Source organism: Pleurodeles waltl, chromosome 6 (assembly GCF_031143425.1).
Source record: "Pleurodeles waltl isolate 20211129_DDA chromosome 6, aPleWal1.hap1.20221129, whole genome shotgun sequence".
In the NCBI taxonomy this organism is placed as follows: domain Eukaryota; kingdom Metazoa; phylum Chordata; class Amphibia; order Caudata; family Salamandridae; genus Pleurodeles; species Pleurodeles waltl.
The window spans coordinates 682,871,674-682,890,574 of record NC_090445.1 but is presented as its reverse complement, the minus strand read 5'-3'; the positions used below and the strand labels follow the sequence as shown (position 1 = coordinate 682,890,574).

At 45.0% G+C, this 18,901-nt stretch overlaps 1 gene segment (V, D, J or C); it reads left to right on the top strand.

The window, feature by feature from the left end:
* The window catches only part of LOC138300150 (T cell receptor delta constant-like), a 276,372-nt gene that overhangs the window by 206,506 nt on the left and 50,965 nt on the right, over nucleotides 1–18,901 (top strand). The window contains 1 exon segment of the C gene segment in view: nucleotides 5,018–5,296. Coding sequence covers nucleotides 5,018–5,296 — 279 coding nt within the window.

The following is an 18,901-nucleotide window of genomic DNA, read 5'->3' as shown; positions in this document are numbered from 1 at the left end:
TATCTCACTCCTGTGAGTTTCTGCTTTCTTCCTTTGTGGTGGGTTTTCCGTCTTTCTCTTCTTCCTTCTTTTCCCTTTGTGTGGTTTTCCCTCTCTTGCTCTGAGGAAATGTCTGAAGAGAATAAGTGCTGGTCCCTAGAAATGAGTGTTGCTGGACCACATCAGCAACCATTGCCTTAAATCAAGCACTGGGTACCGCTGTTCACTGGGTACTGCTGTTGGGATGGCTATGTAGTTCTAAACCTTATCCTGGGTTGCAGGTCAAAGAAACACAGTGGTTTGTATATATTCTGTTTCTCCTTCAGTAAACGTGTAGAGAGGTCTTTTACGGCAAAGGGGAAGGTAAGCACTGGCTTAAGGGTGCTGTTATATCCAAAGCTGTGTGCACCTTGATAAAACAGAGCTGTCACTTTTCCGATTCAGGTTCAATGGATTCAAATGGAAACATGGAAAGGGAATGGAGAGCGAAGTCCCGGATTGTTTGTTGGGTCCGCACACTCCATGTGGCCCATTTTCCACCAAGCTTCTGTTGCTTCTCAGGTATTCCTGGCTCTGCTTCCAGGGACAGTAAGGACTGGAGGGGACCCTGCCCTATTCAGTGTTTAAGGTCTGCTGGTGCCAGGTAGACTTTGAGCTATTATGAGCCCAGTGCTATACTATGAAGAACAAGCCATGGTGAGAGTGCATGGTTTCTTAGAGTGACGGCATGGGATGCCTCAAGGCTGGAGCACATTTTAAGGGTAGAAAAACAAGAACTCACGTTTCTTATCTTAATGAGTCCCCCCATAGTTCTTTCTAAAAAATAAGAGCCTTGCCATTTCTGCAAAAACGTACTCATGGACACAGCTGCCATATTTCACAGATTCATGCGTGATGTGCTGCACCAGTCCAGGTTTTTATGGGCGAGCGCAAAGCGCTCTGTCCATGATGTAATCTCTCTTGAACCCATGCTTGAAACCATGCCCAGGTCTCGTCAGTCAATTTAATTGGTTCCTGGGCTTGCTCTTTAAAATCTGCTTGCTTTCATTTGCTAAAAAAAGGCATGCATACGTCATGCCTTTTCCGGTGTATAGCCCACCTACACAGCACCGGTAAAGTACTGAAACCATTTGAGGCTCGATGTTTTCAGCCCGGGTTTCCGGACTACTTTATCTGTTTATTTTCCCCGCAGCGCGATCGTGCTGGGGTTTATATAGCGCGATCACGCCCTGTTTTTACGTTTTCAATTTCAGCGCGATCGCGCTGCATTTTACATAGCGCAATCCCGCTGTGTTTTTTTTTCTTTTCATTTGTGTCAAGAAAAGTCTGGCTAGGAGTTTACAACGCAAATAGCTCTAACTCGAGCAAATGCGAGCCCCGTTGCATTGAAAATGCTTGTTTTAGTTGAATTCTGGAACTTTTAGTGATGTTTTATAACTTAATAAACAAGACTTAGGGGGTCATTCGGACTTTGGCGGGCAGCAGAGGCCGCCCGCCAAAGTCCCGCCATCAGAATACCGCTGCGCGGTTATTAGACCGCCGCGGCTATTCTGATTTTCCCGCTGGGCTGGTGGGCGACCGCCAGAAGGCCGCCCGCCAGCCCAGCGGGAAACCCCCTTCCACGAGGATGCCGGCTCCGAATGGAGCCGGCGGAGTGGAAAGGGTGCGACGGGTGCATTTGCACCCGTCGCGATTTTCAGTGTCTGCATGGCACGGGGGCCCCTGCAGTGCCCATGCCCCACGACACCCGTTACCGCCATCCAGGAACAGGATGGCGGTAAGGGGGTCGGAATCCATTCCCCAGGGCAGCGGGAAACCGGCGGTACACCACCGGTTTCCCGTTTCTGACCGCGGCTGTACCGCCGCGGTCAGAATGCCCATGGGAGCACCCCCAGCCTGTTGGCGGTGCTCCCGCGGTCGTTGGCCCTGGCGGTAGTGTACCGCCAGGGTCAGAATGACCCCCTAAATGTCCCAAAATTAAAGAAAAAACCTGGCTTGGGGCAGCACAAAACTTGGCAGGTTTCACACAAAACTCAGATGAAAGAGAATAACCCTCGATTTCAAAGGCTGATTGAATGTTCTCACTACAGCCAACAGGCTTCTCTAGCCTGCGATATATCACCAGCTACTTCTAACCACCAGTCACCCCACAGATAGGTCAGAGTGCAGAAGGAATTCTCAGTTAGGGGTGGTGGTACACGTTGGGTACCCCCAACCTCTCCATCCCAGAATAAGAGAGTACAGAACTATTTTACGGAATGACAGAACATATATGCAGCGCCTACCTGTGGACTAATGAATTAAGTCCAATCAGGCAGAATGTACCAGAGCAGACAGAACACACAATATGAGTGCAGGATGGCACAGTTCACAATGCCATGCGGGACTTTTGATTCAACACGCCACGCAGCCCCCAAAATTCTTGCACAAATATAGAACTTGAACTACTTCAGTGGTTTAATAACACACCATGGGCTCATTACAATAGAGCAAACTTCAAGAAGCACTGCGTCCTATTCAAAACGGGGCCCTTAGGTACTCACTTTATTTTCAATTGTGAACAGATATGACCACAGCACGCAATATGCAAAAACAGAAGTAGAATATATCAATACATTCAAAGTATGAAGGATCTGTTGATGAAACAATAGATTTCACGTTTTTCATAGGCAAAATCTTTTATTTCGAACAGTTCTGTGAGTAGAAAGGCAAGTCCAACAAACACAGCCAACACTTGTTTCATCACCAAAGTGACTTCTTCAAGGCTGTAAGAGATGTATATACAATATATATTTTCCTTGGACTGTCCCCACTGTTTGATCATCAACTCTTATTTAATTTTTTCCTTTCCCTACCGTTTCTCTCCCAACATGGCCGGTGTTATTTTCCTTCACTTTATCATAGTTACTATGTTTTGCGGCCCTCTAATCAGGTACCTTAATTCCTAGTACTTCATTTATTTTGGTTTATTACGTTGCGTACATAACCCGGCGCCTTTCACCACGTTGCTACCTAACAACGGAATAATACTCTTAGCGTCCATTTCTCGCCACTCGGCTCTACAGGTAAGATTACCTGTCGCCGTCCTTTTCTCTTATGGCTTCTAAAACCATTTTACCCTGAATGCACATCTACACCTGTTTGGCATCCACTCATTTACTCGCCCGACCCCTCCTACGAGCTCGTTTTCTCTCTCAGTTAGATGCATTTTTCTTGACCCCTACTTTCCCTCGGCTTCCCTCTTTGCTTTATCCCTCCCATTTTTTGCCATGTTCAGACTAGCGCGTTACTACTACTATTTTGTCTCTGCGCATCCGATTCTTTACTTAATTCTTCTCATGTTTTTAATAGCTAATAGCTAACTTACCGCTAATCTTGTCCTTTCATTTTTTAAACTCTTACCAATCGACTCTAACCTACTAGACCCAGCTAATGCCTTTTCACTCGTACTCCTTTCACCCATACACCTACTCCCATTATATGTCTACTTACCTTGCTATATGGACCTTCTCCACCACCCCTCCAGCCCGTGGCTTTATATTTTATGTTTTCCTTCACCTCCCTCCTCTTCCTCAAGGACTTTATCAGGATGTACCAGGGTCCTTCGAAGTATGTTACCTTTATTTATGGTCTTAACGCTTACTACCCTCTGCTGTGCGAACAAGGCACTTTCCTCTACACCCACTCTGGATACAGGTAACGTCTCCTAGTTTTATACCCTTTTCTATTACCCCCTCGTAGTTCATTCACCTGCCTGTCATAACTTTGAATCTTTGTTCTTCTCATATCTGCTTTGCAGCATTACTTTTTGCGCAACTCTCTCCACCCGGAACCTTCTCCATTCTACCTAAAATTTTGGTAGGTCCAAGGTCTACATTCTTCACTCTACTTAGCACGCTTCTCAATATTTCATTTTTCTCTCATGTAGGATGGCTTTATCACCAGCTACGGGAACTGTGAATCTGTTTCACGTCTGCACACTTAATGCTCACACTGTTCTGCTTTCAGGTGCTTCTTGTTTTAAATCTTGAAATTGGTTCTATGGCAGCCTTTCCTGATCATTTTCTCCCATTGACTATGTCACCTTTTACTCACCGTGGTGTCTGTTTTCGCTGTTTTCATCTCCATTATTACCATTGCTATGTCATTTAACTTTTGATAATTTTTCTTCACCACTTACCTGGATCATTCACTTATACATTTGGGCACCTTTATGCTTTACGTTTACACATCAGTCCAAAGAAAATATATAGGGCCTGATTCTAACTTTGGAGGACGGTGTTAAACCGTCCCAAAAGTGGCGGATATACCACCTACCGTATTACGAGTCCATTATATCCTATGGAACTCGTAATATGGTAGGTGGTATATCCGCCACTTTTGGGACGGTTTAACACCGTCCTCCAAAGTTAGAATCAGGCCCATAATGTTTATACATCTCTTACAGCCTTGAAGAAGTCACTTTGGTGATGAAAAACGTGTTGGCTGTGTTTTTTGGACTTGCCTTTCTACTCACAGAACTGTTCGAAATAAAAGATTTTGCCTATGAAAAATGTGAAATCTATCCTTTCATCAACGGATCCTTCATACTTTGAATGTATTGATGTATTCTACTTATGTTTTTGCATATTGCGTGCTGTGGTCATATCTGTTCATTGTCACTTGTGTTTCTTATACACATTGTTTATGCCTACGGGTAGTGAGGCACCAGACCACTTGCACCATCTGAGAACCAAACAAATTCTCCCTCCACATCAGTTTAGCTACCTCCCAGGAGGTGCAGTTTTCTGTACCACTACTACCCTCTAGTCTTATTTTCAATTGTATTTCTATGCTTCATCTCACACATATCGGTCATATGTTCCTAATGAATAACCTTTTGAATTCAATAAATGTTATTCTGAGCAAATACGTATATTCCAACCTTTGCCTCTGAGAGTTGCTCTTGATGAAAGTAGTTATTCAAGCCGCATTAATAAGGGTTCATTTCTTTGTGTGTGTTGTTTTTATTTTTTGTGGTTTTTTTTTTTTTGCCAAGGGGACCAAACAAATTTGCAGCCATCTGTCTTCGTGCTGAGATCGGATGAAGCAGCCGCTTGCCTGGTGAAGAACTTTTACCCTAAAGAAGCCCAGATTTTCATGAATTCCACCAGCGGCAGAAACACTGGGCTTGAGCCAGCAGCCTCTGTCCTGTCCAGCAGTGGCAAGTACAGCGCTGTTCAGGTAGCTGAATTCCCAGTCGCAGAGAACGTGCACTGTGCCGTGCGTCACGAGGGGGCCGTAGTGGTGGACAAGGAAGCCTTGGCATCACCAAAAGGTAGAGAGCTTTATCTTGCGACTGTAACCTCCGCCTTCTAATAACATTAATAGTATATTGAATAATGTGTTATTTCTATCATCAAATAAACAATGAGGCCTGTGCAATCGCCTTCACATGGCTTTTGTTGAACACCTGTCGACCTGTTACCCAGGCCCTGATCACCAGTAAACTGGACCACAGGAATGCATTCTATTTACGTCTGCATCTTGGCACATCTCACCAGAAGACTTCAAGTTATCCAAAACGCAGAAGCCAAGCAGGGGCATGCTCATACTCCCATCTTGTTCCAAAATCTCTCTACATCTCAAAGACTTCCATTGGCTCCTAGTTGACAATTGTGCACTCTTCATGCTCCTCATACACGCACACAAAGCCTTGCACAATCAAGGCCCTGTATATCAGCCTCCACACCCCTACTAGAAACTTCTGCTCAGCCAGCCTCCTGCTCTCACACGTCACAGTCAAAGAGCCAGAGGGCACACGTTCTAACATAACATAACATAACATAACATAACATACAGTGAAAACAGAAATATGCTGTCAATATTGTGATTGAAAAGCATTATTATTTTACTGCTACGACACCCGCTAGATCTTCTCGTGTGACCAAGGCTACAAGGCTTAGACTGGTTTATAGGGAGGTCTGACAGTGCCAGAAGGGCTGGGCTGGCAGGTCCCTGCAGATGGCTGTGTTTCTGCTGTTTGTGTGACTTTTTTATGGTTTGTTGGGTCAGCTTTTACTATTAATTTCCTTGATAATACTACAAACATTGCATGCATTGAGCACAAATTCAAGCAGTCTATCATAACTTTCAAAACATCTATGCAGCGCTTCTTTACAAGTTCAATACTGCCATGATTCGCAAATGTGGCCACCTTTTTTAGCTGTCTGATTCACGAATGTAGGCCGCATTTATATTGGTGCCTAGGCCTATTTTGTGTCCCAGTCCGACCCTGCTGGCCACTGTCCTTTCAGTAGGGTCCTGGGCTCATGCTCACCCCTGTTTGATGAGAAGAAAAACTTTTCAAATGTCACATCTGTTGTTTATAATCTGGTAAAGATACCTGTGCAAAAACATAGATTGCATCAATGCCAAATGCATTTCATTTACTGGGACATCAAAAGGGTAAGGTAGCACATGTTTTTTGTTTAAAGACAAAGTAGTAACTGCCTTTTTACAAAACATTTTCATTGCACTCTAATGCCATTGACTGTCAAGAGTTAGCCTTAGAGGTAGTGCAAATCTGTTGAAAAGTATGTGAACATTTGTAGAAATTATTTTTTCAATTAATGTGAGAAGAAAAAACTAAAGTCCAGTCAGAAAACGTGTATATCTACAAATAAAACAGTAAAATACACATTACCATTTCTAAAAATAGTGCTAGAAATAACAGATGTAGGTGCGTTAAATTGTGGTTATATGGCCAGATTTAAAAAGAACCTTGCACTGGTGCAAAGTCACCAGAAGTGATGCAAGCCATCACAAAGTGTTGATTTTTGATCCAAGTTACATAAAAGTAACAGAAAGGAACAGTTTGCACTGCTTCATGTTACTTTGCATCAAGGGAGCATATATGGGTGGTACATGGGTTGTTTCCATACTACCATTCATAGTTTTGATGCTTGCCCTATCTACTAACATTTGTAGTCGTTGGTTTGCCTCAAAGAATTGTGCCTCCTCGAGGCGGGCACAGAGAATGATGTATGTTTTCTTTTCTCCAAATGTTTTCCACTTTGCATGTGTGCGATATTGTAAAGCACAGTTACAAATGGCAAAAGTTCAAATATCTTTGTAGATATGTTGCTGTCCTGCTCTCCATTTTTTCACATCGCCCTCTACACTGGCACCACCCAGAAGAACCTGAAGAAACTACAGCACATCCAAAATGCCTCCGCCAGACTCATCATGGACATTACCTGGCGCAAACACATCTCCAATTACCTTAGAGACCTCCACTGGCTTCCTATCAATAAAAGAAACAACTTCAAATACCTCATCCCCACATACAAGGCCTTCCACAACCTTGGACCCGCCTACCTCAACAACTGCATCACCATCTATTCCCTCTCCAGACCCCTCCACTCCATTCAACAAGCACTAGCCCGCGTACCCTGCATACGGAAGACCTCGGGCGGGTCGAAGATCCTTCGCCTACCTCACGGCAAAGAGCTGAACACCCTGCACCTGCACCTCAGGCAGTCATCATCGCTACCTCAATTCCGAAAGGACCTTAAAACCTGGCTCATCAACTGAAGCGCAGAGGATAAACCCCTTCAGTGCCATGAGACCTTTACAAGTGAGTAGTTGCACTCTTGGCTATTGCGATGCGTTGCATGAAAAAATAGTAAATTTTACCAATAGTATTTTTGTAAGAGCATTTCTGATGGTTTAGAGGCCAAGCTATTTATTTGCACTTGCTGGCCTACTTATACACATCACTCTTGAGACTCCCTGTCAACTGACCCAATGGTCTTTGCTGCTGGCCATGTCACGCATAAGTGACATTTGAAGAGATAACAATAGAGTGATGACTACCTGGTCTAGCAGGAATTGAGCCATTGGAGCATCAGGTAGGTAGGGTGTGCCTCCTCTTTAGATGAAGTCACTGCGGATTAGGGTTGAGGACAGAGGATGTGAAAAGGGCTTCATGTCAGGCCTTCCCTCTTTTGTCATCACCTGTCATCAGTGTCCATATATGTGCTTGTGACCCTAAGCAAACAGACACACTTGTCACATTCAGCCAGATTGGGAGAGGGACATCTGCTAGGCACCTTTCCTGCAAAAGCTCACTATGCTTCGCTTCTTTAAGTACCAAACTGGCTGTTCTATCGCTTCATGTGAGAGGGCTGGTTCCAGAGCTTGGTGGACTGCCTAGACCTAACCATGAAAGCACCCTTAGCCATATTTTAGTCACAACCACCTGCAGTTTGGCTTGGTCTGAATATTTTTCACAAGAAATGATTTTGGCTTCCAGCCTGTCCCTTTTCTCATCCAAACCTGGAATTTAGCAGGCAGCTGTGATGCCATTTTCACTGCATTTTAGATATTCCCTGCAGTGCTACTGGCCTATGATGACAGTCGTTGGTTCAACCATACTGGCCAGACAGGCAGGCAGGGAAATCTCTTTAAACTTGAGACCTACATTAAAATTGCAGTACCTCTGGGGTTAGTGAAAGGCCACTCCTAAATTATTCAAATTGCACTAGTGAAAAAGTTGGGTGCGGTTTGTCATGTGCAGGAGAGCCAAATGTCCTTGCCAAGGGTAATCCCTCTAATGGTCTTTTATATAGACAGAAGACAATTAGCTACGATACATACCTTGAAACTAGTAGAGATAGTTCACGTAAATATGCTAAGATTTGTTTCTCTTATGGCTCATTTTAATTAGAGTGATCGTCATCCAACTTCTGTTTGGGCCTATGAAAAGTTCAAACCCCATGGACAGGAACTGGTGAGGTGCAAGTCCTTGCTGCCAGCTGCACAGTGTGAATGCCAGGCTTGCAGAGCTGTATTTGGGGGAAGATTGTTAGAATTGTGAAGAAGTTAGTGTAGTATGGTACCTCATATGAAGGACATGCTAGTAAAGGTTTAAAGTAGATATAGACCAAAGGATTAAGAACTGCACACAATGTACCTCAAGTAGTCAGACCAGAACCAGCCTCAAATGAGCTGGAATCACACCAAGTGACACCTGAACAAATATTCTAAAGAGAATGCAGAAGTTAAAGTGGCAATACACAAAAAATATTAAAGCGGCAAAACACATCTTATTAGCACATAGCACTCCTCCCCCTTTAAATAAACCGACTCAACATGTAGTGATACATATGGATAAAACGTAATCATGTAAAACATGGGAATACTAATATGTCTTCTCCTCTGATCACTTCCAACTTTTGATCATTTGAGGATTAACAAACTGATGATGATTGATCTGAGAGTAACCTATTGCCATCTATAGAAGCTGAAACCCCTTCACCTTTCATTCTCAACATTCCTGCAGAGGACATAACTAGTTGTAGGAAATTGGGTTACTGGTTGAGGGGGGTGAAACCCTTCTCCAGAAAAAATCTCAATTCTTCACAGGGTGAAGTCACAAACAAACCCTACATTAACCTGTGCTCAATCCTGGGGTAGCTTGCCACAGAGCAGTCATGCTTAACTCAGAGGCAATGTGTAAAGTATCTGTGCAACACTTCAAACAGTAACACAGTGAAAACACACTACAAAAGGAGACCACAAGTGATTTAGAAAAAAAGAGTAAAGTTTCATAAATAAAACAAAACCAAAATGACAAAAATCCAATCAGTCGAACCAGAGACATTCACCTATAAAGTTATATAGTTAAGTGGTGCCAAAAGGAATAAAGTTCCAGCTGTGGATCTCAGGTCACCCCTGGCAGGGACACAGTTGCAAGTTCAGGGAGACCACGATGGAGTGGTGGGCCATCTACCGGTACCCAGATGGTTAATTAAAACACAGTACCTTGAAACCTTGTATGCAAAGCGCTGCGTGGATTCGAATTGAAGATGCGTCACACAGCCAAAGCGATGCGTTGGTCCCAAGCAGCTATGATTCCTCCATTAGGGTGGAGGAGCATCTCCCCGCCTGCTGTGAGTGTAGCAGTAAACCAACAAATTAATGAAATGGTCTTATTACCATTTTATTAAGATGAGCAGGGATGACGCGTAAAGTGTGGAGTGCTCATGTCAGATTGTCTGGTTGTCTTGCAACGGCCAGCCTGACATGGACACTGCTACTTGCAACAATCCAGCAACTGTGTTAACAGTCAGAGGGTTGCAGATACAGGCCACCAGTGGTAAAAGGAACGCTGGGTTAGGCTGCTCCATCCAATTCTGACACTTCTCTCATGCTGAAAACAGCATGGCAGCAGCTGCAGAATTGGTTAGGTTTACCTTGGCGTGAACCGTTCCGAACGTTACTGAAATCCATCCTCGACCAGACAGCAGCCCTGGAGGTAGAGCAGTAATCAGGCTCTAGGTAAAGAGACAGAAAGATGATCGACTGATTGAATATTCAACACCCCCTTCCCTGAGGGGAAACATACCTGGAAGCAGCTAGCTGACCAGCTGACTGCAGGCTTTGCCTTGTGCCTGGCTGAAATTTGGGGAATGAACCCTGCATAGTGCAAAGTAAGATGGAAAAATTAAATGAAGCATGATGTGACCTATATCTTGAAAAATGGAAAGCATTTGTGGAAACTTTGGTTTAACTGCCTATAATATTTACCATTTTTAGGGATATTGTGGTGTGTCTCTAGGAGGGTGAGCTTCAGCTGCCTTAGGAAGGGAAGGACTGCCTAGCAGAGTTTAGAGTTACTAGAATATGTTCTTAGTATCACTTTAGAACACCTGAGTTTTGGGCTAATTTATGTGCAAATAATGCTATAAAATGCAATGATTGTCTCAGATGTTTTCCCCCTGAATCTCTTTCAATGACATGATACTTTTTCACTTCACTCACTAACATGGATCTAAAGAAGTTTCTTTCACCCCGCCACTTCACAAGTCCACCAGCCGCCATAGGTTCCAAGATGTGGTGAGGCTGTGATGTGAGGTGTTGTGTCATCATCGAGGATCCTGTAATTGGGTCATGCAATGTGAAGCCTGGCGTCAAGGATGTGGTGCGCAGTCGGGATAAAGCTTCGGTTCTGAAGAGCTGAGAGGCTGCGATGTGGAGTCTAGCAAGGCTGCCACCGATGACGGATGTGAGGCCCTGTACTGAGGGTATGTCGTTCAGTGGCAGGTCCGAAGGCGCTGTGGCCTGCAGAGGCAATGAAATTCTTTGCAACAGGTCTAATCCAGGCAGCAGCGGAGATGTGTTGGTTCTGTTCCAGGTTGCTTTGTGCAGCAGAGGAGATACATCAGTTCCGCTGGATTCACAGAGGCTGGCAAGCACCTAGGCCCACATCTAGGGGTGCAGGACTTTGCTGGCACCATTTGGCAGGGTAGACTCACAGATGACAGTGTTTAGGGGCAGGTGTACGTTTTTCAGAAACCTGGTAAGCCCCCGAGGCTTCAGATCAGGGGGACAGACAACTAGCCCTTGGAGTAACTCTGGCTTCTGGGTTCAAGATTTGCAGGTCCAGTCCTTCTCACCCATGCAAGAGGGCAGCAGGCAACATATCAGCACAGCAGGGCAGCAGTTCCTTTCAAGCAATAGTCCATCAGAGTGGCAATCCAAGTAGCAGTACCGCAGTCCTTCTTCCTGGCAGAGATCCATAGGTCCAGAAGTGTACTAAAGTGGTGGTGTCTGAGATCCAGTACTTGTACCCTGTTCTGCCTATAAAGTGGGGGAGATGCTTCAAGAGGTTTGCCTTTGAAGTCCCCAGGGATCCTGCCTTCCCTGTCCTGGCTCCAAACTAACTACAGAGGTATGCAGCCCTTTGTGTGGAGGAAGGACAACATTTATTCATGTGTAAGTGGGACTATGTCCAGCTCCTCATTCTCATCCTACCAGAGATGGCCCATCCAGGCACACCTAAGCTACCTATTGTGTGTGCCTGTCTAAAACGAATACACAAAGCCCAACTTTCAGCTACACCCAGTCTTGTCACTAGAAGCATGCTACAGGCACTAAATGGCTCAGGCAGGAAAGTGCCAAGTTTCTAAAAGTAGCATTTTTGAAACTGTAATTTAAAATCCAACCTAACTAAGTAACTGCTTCAATGAAAAGTTGCATCAGTATCTGGCAGACGTAGGTCCAATTTCTCCCTAAGAATTGGGAAAGAAGGCAGACCACTGGGTCAAGACTAGGGTAACCAAAACTTCCACTGGGGGTGACCAAAAGAAAGGGGTTACAAAGCCTCCCCATGAGAAAGTGGTTGACACTAGAAACACAGAAAAACTGTCCTCTGTAGGCCCCCAAAAACCAGACCAGGTGGGTGGGCCCCAAGACACAACCCAAAACAAAGGTGGGTACCAGGATAAGAACTGGGATGCCACTAAGGCATGGTGCCAAAACTGTAGACAGACAGGGCACCACACCAAGGACACTTCTTGTCCCAAAAACAAATCCCAAGGGTGACCAGTGTAGCAATTGGGGATGACTCCTCAGATGAGGAGGTCTTCATAGCCTTCAACTGGAAAAAGGGCCCAACAGGTGAGTTGGAGATTCCAGAGGGAAGTAGACACTTCCACCACCTACTGGTGAATGGAATCCCAGCCACTGAGAGACACTTGTGCCAGTCGCACTATTGTGCATGGCAGGCTGGTGTTCTCAAACCAGTACATCCCAGGTGAGACTGCCAGAGTAAGAGTTAGCCCAGACAGGGTCACTGATAGGCCTGTGGCTTTTGTGCCAATAGAAGTGGGTGGGACTTTTAGCTGGAGAAGGGTGGTAGTCAGTACAGACCTCCCCCTTGATTGTCTCCTTGGAAATGACTACCCAGAGGTTAGTCAGAGCCCAAGAGAGGAACTGGTCCAGTGCCAGTCCTCTCCCAAGGACTCTGGAGGTGCTACCCCTGCAGTAACTGCAAGTAGGCCCCAGAAGAAAAAGAAAGGAAAACAGAGTAGGAAAGGTGGACAACCTTTGGCCAAGGTTCCAGCAAGCCAAGGAGATTCTGCTCCAGTAGGGGAGAACTCAAAAAATGGCACTGGTAAAGTCCAACCTGACCCACAAGACGTCCTAGCTAATCAGGCAACTGTTAAAACTGGGTGGGTGGCTCATCAGTTAACAGAAGAAAGAGTGGAAGAAGGGTGTTTACTACAAGATGTAGTAACCCCCACTCTAACAAAGCAGACAGGCACCCTGAACCCAAAGAAGCCTGTAACTTAGCCCCTTCCCTTGTAGGTGAAGAGCTAAAGGTGTGGTTCTGGTCACTGACAGCTGTCAGTTGCCTCTGCTGGGTGTTAGCCTTTATGGCTGCACTATCCTTGGCATGGTGGTCTGATCCCATGCCAAATAGCAAGTTAGGCCCCCTGACCCTATTGGTCATGGTGGGGTTACTCCAGCTCTGGGTAACCTCTTTGGGTAAGCTAGGGGTGACCCTGGCTAAGATAAGATTAGCAGAGGTGGATACCTCTAACCCCAAAATAGAGAGAATGGGTGAAGACATTAAAAGCACAGACAAGAGGCAATTCAGACTAGGTCCTATCACTGTGGAAGTGGGTCAGTTCCCCAGAGGGAATGACCTGAACAGGAGGATGTAAGGCAGAGTAGGCCCTGCAACAAACCAGCCTATTTCCTCTACTCTTCCTCGCCTGACAGACTAGGAAGACTCTCCCAGTTTTGGCTGAGTCTCCTGGCCTGTGGGCTGGGGGGGCTTGTGTAAGGAAATGGCTCCCTGTTGCAATTACCCCCCCACTTTTTGCCTGATACTGATTCTGACATGACTGTGAAGTGTGCTGGGACCCTGCTAACCAGGCCCCAGCACCAGTGTTCTTTCACCTAAAATGTACCATTGTCTCCACAATTGGCACAACCCTGGCACCCAGGTAAGTCCCTTGTAACTGGTACCCCTGGTACCAAGGGCCCTGATGCCAGGGAAGGTCTCTAAGGGCTGCAGCATGTCTTATGCCACCCTAGGGACCCCTCACTCAGCACAGACACCCTGCTTGCCAGCTTGTGTGTGCTGGTGGGAAGAAAATGACTAAGTCGACATGGCACTCCCCTCAGGGTGCCATGCCAACCTCACACTGCCTGTGGCATAGGTAAGTCACCCCTCTAGCAGGCCTTACAGCCCTAAGGCAGGGTGCACTATACCACAGGTGAGGGCATAGGTGCATGAGCACTATGCCATTACAGTGTCTAAGAAAAACCTTAGACATTGTAAGTGCAGGGTAGCCATAAGAGTATATGGTCTGGGAGTCTGTCAAAAACAAACTCCACAGCTCCATAATGGCTACAGTGAATGCTGGGAAGTTTGGTATCAAACTTCTCAGAATAATAAACCCACACTGATGCCAGTGTTGTATTTATTAAAAAATGCACACAGAGGGCATCTTAGAGATACCCCCTGTATTTTACCCAATTGTTCAGTGCAGGATTGACTGGTCTGTGCCAGCCTGCTGCTGAGAGACGAGTTTCTGACCCCATGTATTGAGAGCCTTTGTGCTCTCTGAGGACAGAAACAAAGCCTGCTCTGGGTGGAGGTGCTTCAGCCCCCCCCCCCCTGCAGGAACTGTAACACCTAGCAGTGAGCTTCAAAGGCTCAGGCTTCGTGTTACAATGCCCCAGGGCACTCCAGCTAGTGGAGATGCCCGCCCCCTGGACACAGCCCCCACTTTTGGCGGCAAGTCCAGGAGAGATAATGAGAAAAACAAGGAGGAGTCACCCACCATTCAGGACAGCCCCTAAGGTGTCCTGAGCTGAGGTGACCCCTGTCTTTAGAAATCCTCGATCTTGATTTTGGAGCATTCCCCCAATAGGAATAGGGATGTGCCCCCCTCCCCTCAGGGAGGAGGCACAAAGAGGGTGTAGCCACCCTCAAGGACAGTAGCCATTGGCTACTGCCCTCCCAGACCTAAACACACCCCTAAATTCAGTATTTAGGGGCTCCCCAGAACCTAGGAAACTAGGGGCCAGATGTAGGAAACGATTTGCCGTTTGCGAGTCGTAAATGTGAGTTTCCTATGCAGAAATGCATTTTGCGAGTCGGGACCGACTCGCAAAATGAATTTCCGACTCGCAAATAGGAAGGGGTGTTCCCTTCCTATTTGCGACTCGGAGTGGTATGCAATTCCATTTGCGACCGCGTATGCGGTCGCAAATGGAGTCGCAGTTACCATCCACTTGAAGTGGATGGTAACCCACTCGCAAATTGGAAGGGGTCCCCATGGGACCCCTTCCCCTTTGTGAATGGACCACAAAATATTTTTTCAGGGCAGGTAGTGGTCCAATGGACCACTACCTGCCCTGAAAAAATTCAGTAACTAAAGGTTTCAGATTTTTTTTTTAAGTGCAGCTCATTTTCCTTAAAAAAAAAAAATGCTTTATTGAAAAGCAGTCACGAACATGGAGGTCTGCTGACTACAGCAGGCCTCCATGTTAGCGAGTGCCCAGTCGCTATGGGGCCGCAATTTGCGACCCACCTCATTAATATTAATGAGGTGGGTCTTTGCGACCCCATAGCGACTCGCAGACGGTGTCTGAGACACCGTTCTGCATTGCAAATTGCGATTTGCAATTTGCGAGTCGGATGGACTCGCAAATTGCAAGTCGCAATTTGCAATATTGCTACATCTGGCCCTAGATTCCTGCAACCTAAGACGAAGAAGGACTGCTGACCTGAAAGCCCCGCAGAGAAGACGGAGACACCAACTGCTTTGGCCCCAGCTCTACCGGCCCCACTTCAAGAAAAACCGCAACAGCGACGTGTTCCACAGGGTCCAACGACCTCTGAAGCCTCACAGGACTACCCTGCATCTAAAAGGACTAAGAACTCCCGAGGACAGAGGCTCTGCTCCAAAGAAGAAACATCTTTGCAACAAAGAAGCAACTTTGAAAGAACACACGTTTCCCGCTGGAAGCATGAGACTTTGCACTCTGCACCCTAAAGTTCCTAAGTGAAATACCTTTCATTCAAAGTATTGTTTGTAAATCTTGAACCTGTGGTTCTTAAAATAAACTAAGAAAATATATTTTTCTATATAAAAACCTATTGGCCTGAAATTGTCTTTGAGTGTGTGTTCCCCATTTATTGCCTGTGAGTGTACAACAAATGCTTAACACTACCCTCTGATAAGCCTACTGCTCGACCACACTACCACAAAATAGAGCATTAGAATTATCTCTTTTTGCCACTATCTTACCTCTAAGGGGAACCCTTGGACTCTGTGCATGCTATTTCTTACTTTGGAATAGTACATACAGAGCCATCTTCCTACACTAACCATAATTCAGGATTTTAAATTAGAATTCCAGAGACACGAAAATGAACTGGTTACCCATTCACACTTGGAAATGACACTTATAAAATGTAAAAAGGTAACTCCATTGTTGTTCTATGAGGAGAAGTTTGCCTTACAGTAGTAAAAAACAAATGTAAGAGTTTTTCTGTACCATGTAAAAATTGAAAGTATATATTCCACTTTTAAATACACTGTGTCCTGCCCTCTGGACTGTCCAGCGCCTATCCTAGGGGTGACTTATATGTATTAAATAGAGAGGTTTAAGCCTGGCAAAACATTTACTTTGCCAGGTCGAAATGGCAGTTTAAAACTGCACCCACAGACTCTGCAAAGGCAGGCCCGAGACATGTTTAAAGTGCTACCTAAGTGGATGTAACAATCCATGCTGCAGGTCCACTACTAGCATTTAATTTACAGGCCCTGGTCATATGTAGTGCTACTTTACTAGGGACCTATAAATAAGTCAAATATGCCAATCGGATATAATCCAATTCTACCATGTTATAGGGAGAGAGCACAAGCACTTTAGCACCCGTTTGTAGTGGTAAAGTGCACAGAGTTCTAAGGCCAACAAAAATGGATTTAGGAACAAATAGTAGGAGCAAGGCAAAGTCTGGTGATGACCCTGCAGAAATGACCATGTCCAGCACATATGCATCCCTCCCAATACTATTATCTACTACAATTTGTAGTATTATCCATCATCACATGGTTGTTGCTGTCACTTCCTTCTCCCAACGATTAATCATTTGCAGCAGAAGTTTTAGCTGCTGAAGCTGTTTTGGTGGGTTGACGGGACACTACCGCTTTGGAAGATTGATTAGGCTAAGTAACCTTACTGTCTCTCTTCTAATCTAATTTAGATTTTCCTTCCCTGTCCCAGAGGCCTTTTATTTCTCAACAAATCCCCAACCTAAAAACACACACCTTTCATGCTTTTGAGTTCATCATACCTAGATTTGTTTTTAGTTTGCATCAACTCTACCCTACGCTGTACCTCATCCAGTTTGGCAGCTCTACCATCTGCTCATGTGCTGTCCAAAACCCACCTCGGAAACAAACCATTGGAGGAATGCCTTCCCTTCAGCTCTTAAATGGAGCCATGCCCATAGTGGAGTCAGAAGTGTTATTATAACTCCATAACCTCTTACTGACCTCCTCATAAACATCCGAACCTGAGGCCAAAGCCAATTGCATAATATGGTGTTCTCCATGTGGTTCGCTCCCCCTACCATACCATTCCACTGTACAAGACTACTGACAAATGATTATTGCCATGCAAAACCAAAAGCATTTCCATGCACACCAATTTAAATTGCACTTCATTGTCAGATACTAAATACTTGAGAATCCCTTGCTTCTGAAACAAAGCTTTTAAGAAATCTATCATGGCCTTGGTATTGGGTTCTCTCATGAACTCGCACTCAATCCACATGGAATCATTGCATACCACAACCAAAGCATACGTCATTGTTTCCTGCAACTTCTTGCTAGTTTCTCCCTGGGCTTTTCAGAAAAATCCACTTGTGATAGGGGACTATTAGGAGTGTGGAGAGATTTTTCCACCCCCATGCATTACACACAACACATTCTATATGTGTCAACCTCAGTGTCCATCCCAGGTCACCAGTAATGCTCACAAATCCTCTTTTAGTGCCTGTCGTACCTGCATGCCCCATATCAGCCAACCTTGTCAGATGGGATTTCAGTACTGCTGGGGGAACAGTTCCTTCTCAACATCCCCTTAAATGCTCATTTCGTCTTTTATCTTTGACTAATTTTTGACTTCACTCTCCAAATTACCTTCTCTAGGCCAACTTCTTCAGAACAACTTGACCATTCATTGGACAATACCACACCTTCTGATATGACAATCCATTAATTACACTCACACAGTCCACTTTATCCGTATTGCTATCAACCAAGGGTTGGTCTAATGGACACCTGGAGAGAAAATCTGCCCTAGCATTCACCCCACCTGGTATGTGCTTCACCTTAAACTTTAATTCATAATTGTTTTTAGAATAGCCTAACCAGTCTGAGAATTACTTTGTTGAAACTCTTTTAAAAAAGAAAGTAAACAAGCCTGTTATGACCAGTCACCAATGAAAAATGTCCTTCCCTACAAATATATGGCGAAGTGGTTATTTGCCCAAGCACACTCCAGTGCCCATCCCTCAATCATGCTGTAATATTGTTCTGAGTGAGAAAGCAACCTTGATGCTAACACAGTTGTGTATTCGTTGTCCCCCGTCATTTGACTAAGAACAGCCCCTAAACAGACTGCAGTAGTGTCAGCAGTGACCGTTGAAGGAATGTCACCTCTAAATGCATGGAGTGCTGGAGCATTTAAGATCAGGCTTTCTCAATTTCAAATGATAAATCCTCTTCATTATCCCACTTTTATTTAAATCTACTTCTGAATAGCTTCCTCAATGGCTCAGATTACAGTGGAATGTTGTCAGCAAATTGTAATCCAACCCAAGGAAAGATAGCAATGTATCCTTATGACTGGGAGGTGTGCAATCCTTTGTAGCCTCCAGCAAACCCAACTTTGGCCAGATCTCTTCTGCTGAAATATTATGCCCCAGATATTTCACATAGCTCACCAGAAACTGACATTTGTTCTTCTTAACCGTAACACCTCTGTCAAGCAATACGCTCAATATCTTTCCTAAAACAAGCAAATGTTCCTGTTCAGATTAAGTAAATGTCAATTTGATAGGCTA